The 9087-nt window shown below is 60.5% G+C and overlaps 3 protein-coding genes across 3 annotated transcripts; 1 reads left to right on the top strand and 2 right to left on the bottom strand.

The window, feature by feature from the left end:
- Window positions 1-225: 225 nt before the first annotated feature.
- LOZ57_006730 (uncharacterized protein) lies at window positions 226-1947 on the bottom strand (the record flags this gene model as incomplete). Its single annotated transcript, XM_049255745.1, has 2 exons — window positions 226-1220; window positions 1283-1947. Coding segments are annotated over 2 exons (1660 nt in total), but the record flags the coding sequence as incomplete, so codon positions are not given.
- Window positions 1948-6106: 4159 nt separating this feature from the next.
- On the bottom strand, window positions 6107-7267 carry LOZ57_006729 (uncharacterized protein; the record flags this gene model as incomplete). The annotated part of the gene is made up of 2 exons (XM_049255744.1): window positions 6107-6921; window positions 6973-7267. 2 exons carry the CDS (start codon window positions 7265-7267, stop codon window positions 6107-6109), a joined length of 1110 nt encoding a protein of 369 aa, XP_049105303.1.
- Window positions 7268-7916: 649 nt separating this feature from the next.
- On the top strand, window positions 7917-9071 carry CDC28 (Cyclin-dependent kinase catalytic subunit; the record flags this gene model as incomplete). Its single annotated transcript, XM_049255743.1, has 4 exons — window positions 7917-7953; window positions 8030-8541; window positions 8591-8754; window positions 8807-9071. The coding sequence occupies 4 exons, from the start codon at window positions 7917-7919 to the stop codon at window positions 9069-9071; spliced, it is 978 nt and encodes a 325-aa protein (XP_049105302.1).
- Window positions 9072-9087: the final 16 nt, after the last annotated feature.

The raw sequence follows: 9087 nt of genomic DNA, 5'->3' as shown, positions 1-9087 counted from the left end.
GGGGGGGGGGGGGGGGGGGGGGGGGGGGGGGGGGGGGGGGGGGGGGGGGGGGGGGGGGGGGGGGGGGGGGGGGGGGGGGGGGGGGGGGGGGGGGGGGGGGGGGGGGGGGGGGGGGGGGGGGGGGGAACGGCAGGCGCGCGGCGGGCGGGGATGCGTCGCCGTTGGCGTGCGTGAACGGCAGTCCCGTGCGCGCGCGCTTGGCGGGGCGGAAGTCGGCGGGGTCACGTGTGTCGTAGGGCGCGGGCGGCGGCGGCGGCGGGAGGGCGGGGCGGAGATCGTGGGACGCGGGGCCGGAATCGGGCGACACGGGGGCGCTGCGAGCGGGCGGCGAGCGGCGACGCGAATGAGGATCGGAATGGGCATCATTATTATTATTATTATTATTATGGTGGTCGGTGGGGATGCGCTGCAGCAGGTTGTGGGTGGCAGCGGCGGCCTGCTGGCGCTCGACGATGGGGTCCATGTAGGCGCCGACGCCGGAGCGGCCCATGGTCTTGTCGTGCATGACGACGCGCTTCCAGCGTGCGAGCACGGCGTCGAAGTCCCAACGCGCAGCGGCGGGCTCGTTCAGCGCGCTGCCGCGGTCGTCCAGCTCGCGCGCCACGTCGGCGGCCAGCGGCAGTAGGTTAGGCGGGAACAGCGCGAACTCGCGCGGCCACTGACACGAGGCCAGCTGGCTGACCTGGGCGCGTAGCTGCTGGGCCTCCTGCTGCGCGCGCGCCAGCTGCTGCTCGAGCTGCCGTCGCTGGTCCTGCTCGCGGGCGAAGGCGCGCGTCAGCTCCAGCTGCCACAGGCTGCGCTGCTCGTGCGGCGGGCGGGCCAGCCAGTGGCGCAGGGCGAGGTCGACGTGGTGCTGCACCAGGTCCTCGTGGCCCTGAGCGGCGCGCGCCACGTCGGCGGCGGCATTGTTATTCCCACTGCTGCTCGTGGTGGTGGTGGTGGTGGTGGTGGTGGAGGAGGAGGCGGCGGAGGAGGAGGCGGGCGGGGTGGCGGCGCGGTGCTGGTCGGCCTGCCAGCGGTGGATGCGGGCGCGGAGGGCGCGCAGCACGGGGTCACGGTGGGCGGCGGACGGCGGGTCGAGCGGGAAGGCGTCGGCGGCAGCGAACGGGTGCGTGGCGAACAGGCTGGGCGGCGGTGGCAGCGCATGCAGACACAGCGCGGGGAAGGTCTGCGCGGGCACGTCGAAGTCGAAGGGCGAGGAGCGTGAGGCGGTGCGGGCTCTGCAGGGCGATTGTCTCGTCAGCGTGGGCCATATACTCCGTCGAGGCATGGCATCACTTACGCGGCGGCGTGCACGCCGGCCAGCACCTCGCGCAGGGCCAGCTCCAGCGCGCGCGCGGTCTCGGGGGCGTCGGCAGCAGCAGCAGTGTCGGCGCGGGCGGGCGGGCGTGTGGGCAGCCGCAGCTGCGACACGGGCGGCGCGTTGGGCAGGTCGTTGATGACGCCCGTGGCCTGCCAGCTGGGCTGGTTGAGGAACACGCGGAACCCTCGCCCCGCGCCCTTGGGGTTGAGCTGCTGCGGCGGCACCACCAGCGGCGCCTCGTTGCTGGGCTCGGGGCTGCCCGTCGCCGCCGATGCCTTGCCGCCCGCTGCGGTGGTCGTCGTCGTCGTCGTCGTCGTCGAGCTGCGCGCCGTGCGCCGAGTGATGCCGCTGCGCAGCCGTCGGATCTCGTCGACGTCGTGCACGCCGTCGGGCTTCTTCTTGAACAGATACTGGTCCAGATGCCGCCCCAGCGACGACGACGTGAACAGCTGGCCGCAGTACGCACACGCCTTGTCCTTGACCGCCGCCGTCGCCGTCGCCGTCGCTGTCGTCGTGGTCGTCGTGGTCGTCGCCGTCTTGCGGTCGCCTGCGTCGGCCGTGCTGCGGGTGCTGCTGCGGCGGCTGCGGGTGCTGCGGCTGGCGTCGAGGCCGCGCGCCGGCTCTGCAGCTCCCGCGTCGCTCATCGTCAAGGTCGGCTCATGCGGCGGGACAGGGCACGTCGGGATCACGGTCGGGCGTAGACTCGCGGGTGCGATGGCCAGATAATTAGTTAGCTAGCTAGCTAGCTCGCTAGTTAGTTAGTTATAGTTCATTCGTCTGCCCCGGGCGTTGGGCGGCCGTCTTAATCCCGCGTTGCCTGCGCCGAGCACGCCGCCCGGGATCATCGCTGCCTCCGCCAGCATCGCCCTGCCTGCGTGTGGCTGTTTCGTGGGCGTCCAGGGGCCGTGCGGGCGCGCGCTCAGGCCAGCCGAAGGAGCGTCGTCCAGCCTGGCGAGGGATCCCCCAATCCTCGCTGATCGCCAGCCAGGTTGCATCCAGCGCCCGTCCATCCTACGTCGCGCTGCTCGCTCGAAACTACTAGTGACACGACTAATCAACTATACTGCGACTGCACGTCCAGAGACAGAAGACATCGAGCTGGTTAGTATTGCACGAACTAACTAACTAGCTCTCTACACCCCGCGCAGCACCTCGCTGATGTATTCCGCCAGCACGATAAGCTTTTCTTCGTGGAATCGCCTGCCTACCAGCTGCAATCCCACCGGCGTGCCGTCATACAGCTGCGGGTCGTCTGCCCACCAGTCAGCGGTCCCGTCGCTATTCTTATTCTTATTCTTATTCTGTACTCACAAAGGTCATGCACCACGCCGTGCGCGTCCGTGTACGGCGCAAACCCGTCGCCGCGCGCGTCCAGCGCCGCGTCCGCCGTCGTGACGGGAATCGCCATCGCGCTGTAGTCCAGCACGTTCACGATGCTCGTGTAGCCGACGTAGTAGCACCCGTCTCGCCGCGCCGCCGCGTACGGTGCGACCGGCCAGATCACCCCGTCCACCGCCCGGCCCGTGCCGGTCAGCGCCTCGCTCGCGTTCCAGTACTCCAGATACTCCTTCTGGTATGCCCGTTTGGCCACGTTGAGTGCCGCCACCGCCTGCGCGTCCGCCGGCGGATCCGTGTTGGCGAACACATACTCGAACGGCTCAAGTCTTTCCCCTGATAGCCCAAACTGCTCGCGTGCGTCCGCGCCGTTGTCGAGCCGGTACGCCGAAGTCTAATAATAAGAATAATATTAATATCGTCAGGTAAATTTCTTTATGCCCCGACTTACCGCCAGTTGGATTCCCCTTGCATGGCTTGGGGGGCTCCATTCGATGACCTAGCTGACGCCAGACGTCAGCCAACATTATTATTAGTAGTAGTATCATTATTATGACTTAGTTGCAATCCTCGTCCCGAACACCTCCCCCCCCCCCGTAGCAGAAATCGGGCAACTCGCCTTGTGACCCAGGCCCGTCAGCGTGCGCTCCAGAACCCGCAGCGCGCGGGCGACCGGCGGCTCAGGCTGGCACGCCCCGTCGTTGTGAATGATCCCGAAGCATAAGGCCCCGCCGCCGCGGCGGGCCTGGCTGATCAGTCCCAGCGTCTCGGTTTCGACCTCATCCCTCCACGGGAGTTCCAGCGCCAGAGGATCATGCAGCCAAGGGCGTTGGCTCAGCACCGCCTGGAAGAGGAGCTTGACGTCGCGCGCGCTGGTGGCCATGGGCCCAATCACCGACAGAATCGCATTCTGCCCATCCATCGAGTTGGCAGCTCCTTCGTACGGAATCCTGCCGGCCGACGGCCGGAGCCCATACAGCCCGTTGTGGCCACAGGGGATGCGGACGCTGCCGCCAATGTCGCTGCCAAACCCGGCCGCCGACCCGCGCAGCGCGATCAGCGCCGCCTCCCCGCCCGAGCTGCCCCCGGCCGACAGCTGCCGGTTGGCCGGGTTCCACGTATACCCGACGATGTTGTTGACCGTCTCCGCGCGCATCAGCGTCGCCGGCACCGCCGTCTTGCAGTGCAGCACCGCCCCCAGCGCCCGCAGCTCGCCCACCAGCTCGCTCTCGAACACGCCCGCCCGCGCGTCATCCTTCACGCCCTGGAAGCTCCCGATCCAGCCCACGTACCCCATCGTCGTCTCCACCCCCCGGACATGAAACTGATCCTTCAGACTGATCGGAACCCCGTGGAGGGCGCCCATGGGCCTCTGGTGCTCGGCGAAGAACGCGTCGAGCCGCCGCGCATCGTCAAGCGCCGCCTCGAAGAATATCTCGTGTAGGCAGTGGACCTAGAAAGACCAGAAAATAAATCAGAAAAGAGCCAATGGAGGGGAAGGTGGTGTCTGTACGAATTGATGCGCCAGCGCCGCGCGGTGGCAGAACGCCGTCGTCACCTCCACCGCGCTCCATTGCCCCGTGGTCGTGCGCTCCAGCACGCCCACCGCATCACACTCCGTGATCTCGATCTCGCGCGCCGTCAGATACCGGTGCATGAAGGTCCCCGTGATATTGCGCTGCTGTTCCGCCGGCGGGATGTCCCGCACCCGCCATTTCTCTGGGATCAACGCCAGCAGCGACTCGCGCTTGATCTGCGCCGTGGTCTGCCAGGAGGAAGCCGTCGCCGCCGCCATGATATGTGTGGGCTTGGGAGGTTGCTAGATCAATATTCAGCGAAGGACAATGCCTTGGTGGTTATGAATAATAACGCCGCCTGGACCGCTGCCAGCTGGTCAGCTGGCTCGGGCTTTGTCAGTTGTGATACGAGGGCGCGCTGCGGGGGAAACACAGCGACACTGTGTTCCCCCCGCCGTCAGCCCAGGACACGGCGTCGATGCAGATGCATGTGTGAGTGTCTGTGTGTCGGTGTGTGTGCCTTGATAATCCGCCTTGGGATCATTACTATTAACTAGCTATTAATTGGCAATGTTTGTTTCCTTTTTTTTTTTTTTCCCGCCGAGAAGGATTCCTTACCCGGCGAAGCTTTTTGCGTGGAAGTCTATTTTGTGGTCACAAAAAAAAAACAAAAACCAGAAAAGCCAAAGCAAAAAAACATAACAGCTCGCCGAAACTGGCGAGAACCCCGAGACAATCCTTGCGGTACTTCGGCTTCCGGTCAAAAGGCCAGACACCATCATTCCGCTGTTCCTTATCTGACCGGCATATGTCAGTTTTGCCGCTCTGTCTGGGCGCGCGCCCCCGATGTGGGTTCATGAGCCGGGGTATAACTACCTGACGAACTAAGTCACTAGCTCCAATACAACGGGCCACAATTCAGATGACGAAATGGGGGTCGTTTTTGTGACCTGCATCCCGTGCAGGATAGTGGCTCGGCTCTGGCAATGGCATTGCATGTGGATAGGATTAGGAGTACTCCGTACTGTCGAGGGGCATAAGCTCTGAGTTGTATTGTCTGGCCCCGTAGAAAAAAGCCTGGCCGTGAAACAATTTAAACTGGGTAGAGGGGTTGGGGGTATATGAAACGTCAATATATATATGGCTTGCACGGAAAGACGCGCACAGATCTGCGTAGCTTGATAGTATTCTCTGGCTGTATCAAGGAACTAACTGCGGGCCAGTTAATAATCCTAGCCAAGATCCACTGCATGCTGATGGAGAAGGCTGAAAAGGCGCAACAATGCAGAAGCCAGTATCAATCAACTACGGAGTACTCCGTTCCTCTAGTATAAACGTGCATGGTCTAGATATGTACCTCGTGTGTGAGGAAGAATGTACCCCTGAAGATCACAACTGGCGGGAAATGGATCACAGGGTACCAGCCTGGTCAACCTTCCGGGATGAAAGCAACGAGGCAATAATTCTCCAAATATTGCGACTTACAGATCACACTACCATATTCAACGTTCAAGTTTTGAGCAGGGAATCTAACTAGCTATGACAACTCAACAGCACGTCCCCGATACCGCGTGAACAAGATGCCTGGCCTCAAAGGAATTCTTTGCTCCATTTAGACGCATCGTCACATTGTGTCGTCTCAAAACCTGTATTCAACCGAGTTTATCATATCTGGCATATGACATTTCTGCCACGTTCACCCAATTATTGAACATGGCTGGCTTTTCCAGAAAGAGGAAAAGCACCCTAGAACATCGGCATGCCGATCGACTCCAGGAAGATGCAGGGGTTCAGCTTGAGCATCCGACCCGGATGCCGGGTTATATGTGGGACGAGATGTCGCAGAGAGTGATCTCGCTTGTGTCCGATCTGATAAGCGCCTCAAGTGCACCCACACGAACAGACACACACACACACACAGGGAGGAGCACAATAAATCAATAATAAACAATCACGCGTCCTCCGCGGCAGTGGCGGTGTGCTGAAACATCTGACGGACGTTGAGATTGACTCGCTTCCCTGCCATCCACCCCTGCCACTGCTGAAACCGCTTACTTGAATCGTCACCGCCCGGCCACGACGCGAGCCACCCGGGGCAGGTCGACGGGAGTATTTTAGGCACGGCATGCCAAGCGAATCTCGAAGCACCGCTCATGTACACAGCATCTCCCGACCGGAGTCTGATCACGCTGCATCCATCCTCCTCGGTATGCCCTACCAGGAAGAGCCCATCGCACCCAAAACTGATGCTGATTAGCCCCGTGTCACAATCCTCACTGACGTCTCGATGCGGATACAGGGTGTCATTGGAGGAATATAGGTTTACAATGGCCGCCTCGGGAGTCGTTTGGGGGAAAATTCCACGCAGGAGTTTGGCGATGTCTGAGGGAAACGGAGGAGGGGGGCCAGGAGGGTACTCCTTTGACGTCCAGTTGTACTGGCCGCCAAGGGTCATCCAACGAAGTTTGCCGTTCAAGGCAATCTTGATCGACATCGGGCGATGAACGGTAGAATCTTTTGCGAGAAGCAGACGGGCAGGATCATCCGCAAAGAAAGATTTTCCCGTGTTCATCTCAGCATCCTGCCGCGTATCCGATGCTTCTGGAACCGTGGTCAAAGATTCCAGGGGTGAAGATGGGTAGGATATGTGGTAGTGTAGGTGAAGGTTCGTTTGGTGCCGCTCGTCGGAAAGATCTCTGTGGAGCAGCCGCGATAGCATTCCAACTTGAATGGACGGGGGCAGAAGTGATGGGATAATCTGTAGACCTTTGAGCCGTTAGTAGAGGGCATCAACAGTCAGTCACCATTCAGACATACCGGGCACTTGCTTGAGTCCATAGACACGGACATCCTCTGAGCCGCAGCATACCCCCACCCGCCACGAGCCGTCGCCCATAAAGCCGTCAAATGCAGATTCCAGGGAAGCCCACGGGATGGGTTTTTCAATGAACGTTCCGTCCGCCGACTCCTCGCCTCCTTGCCGTTGTTGCAAGTCCACGACATTTGGGTGCGATGCAATTTGCGTGGGATCCAGACGCCGGCATCCGTTGTACACCTCGCGCACAATGGCCGGAGCCCGCCCATGGGGACTGGGCTTCTGCGGGGAGGCCATCTGCATTGACCTGGCCGCCGTGACCTGCTGTCCAATGTGTGGTGGCGAGGTTGCGCGCGGCGGTTCGCACAGGAGGTGGTCAAGGCGAGCCCACGCCCGAGCGGCCAAGTCGAACGAGGGGGGTCGCGCCCGGCATCAAGACGAACAGTCACCTGGCTCTGAGGAGGATATAATCTCCAAAGGCCAAATGCACGAGGAGTCGCTTTGGCGCTTAATAAGTTCAGGCCAGGCACGCCTGGATAAGGCTGCTTAGCTCAACGGAAAAGCCTCTTTTGTTTGTTTTGGCGGCCGCTGTTCACGTCTCGAACTCAAACACCAAACACAGCCCTGCCCCGTCCGTCCCCCCCCCCACCAAGAAACTTCCCGCCTGCTTGACGGCCTGACTGAGCTTTGCTTTGGTTGCCGCAGATACGCCGATTTGCCTGGACCATGAAACACAGGACCTCGCGCTGCCTGTCTGCTTCAGAGAAGTCGAGCGTCTAAGGCCGTTCTTTGTCGTTTTGTTGTCTTGTCACGACCGCCTGCACGGCGTCCCCGCTGCGCCAAACCCACACACACGCACGCGCGCCCGACTTGCCCGCGCGCTTACAGTCTTTAATTCACCATTAATACTCGTTTCAGGATTTACGGGGCATAGCATTATCACACAATGGAGAACTACCAGAAGATTGAGAAGATCGGAGAGGGTGAGTCTGGCTCTGCGTCCTCTTGCATCGCGTCACATCCACGACAAAAGCATAGGCTAAGATCTGGTGGCTATAGGGACGTATGGAGTTGTTTATAAGGCGAGAGACTTAAGCCACCAGGGCCGTATCGTCGCGTTGAAGAAAATTCGCTTGGAAGCAGAAGACGAGGGCGTACCGAGCACGGCCATCCGCGAGATTTCGCTTCTCAAGGAGATGCACGACCCCAACATCGTTCGCCTATTCAACATCGTACACGCTGACGGACACAAGCTGTATCTTGTTTTCGAATACCTGGATTTGGATCTGAAAAAATACATGGAGGCACTTCCGATCAGCGAAGGCGGCAGAGGCAAAGCCTTGCCGGATGGATCGAACCTTGATATGAATAGGCTAGGTCTCGGGGAAGCCATGGTCAAGAAATTCATGGCACAGCTGGTGGAGGGCGTTCGCTATTGTCACAGCCACCGTGTCCTGCATCGTGACCTGAAACCTCAGAACTTGTTGATCGACCGGGACGGTAATCTGAAATTGGCAGATTTTGGCCTGGCGAGAGCGTTTGGTGTTCCCCTGCGGACGTACACCCATGAGGTCAGGACGGCACCCGTCCTCGAATTATCAGATACTAACCTTGTTTCAGGTGGTCACTCTTTGGTATCGCGCACCTGAAATTCTCCTGGGTGGCCGGCAATATTCCACTGGAGTTGATATGTGGTCTGTCGGTACCATCTTCGCCGAGATGTGCACTCGCAAACCACTTTTCCCCGGAGACTCTGAAATTGACGAAATCTTCAAGATCTTTAGGTATGAAATATTGTCGATCATTCGAGTCCATACGCTGACCTATACTTTCTAGAGTACGCGGTACTCCCGATGAGAGATCGTGGCCTGGGGTGACTTCATTTCCCGACTTCAAATCTTCCTTTCCAAAATGGAGGCGAGAGGACATCCGAAAGCTCGTCCCGGGTCTTGAAGAAAGCGGGATCGCGCTTCTTGACGCCATGCTCGAGTATGATCCGGCGCGCCGTATTTCCGCTAAACAGGCCTGTGTCCATCCTTATTTCCGATCTTGCAGTTCAACCTACTCCGGGCGGGGCCGGGGCGTGACAGCCTTCCAATGAATGATGAAATGATACA

This window comes from Ophidiomyces ophidiicola (genome assembly GCF_022830035.1).
Source record: "Ophidiomyces ophidiicola strain CBS 122913 chromosome Unknown scaffold_52, whole genome shotgun sequence".
NCBI lineage: Eukaryota > Fungi > Ascomycota > Eurotiomycetes > Onygenales > Onygenaceae > Ophidiomyces > Ophidiomyces ophidiicola.
This window is presented reverse-complemented; position numbering and strand designations above follow the sequence as displayed.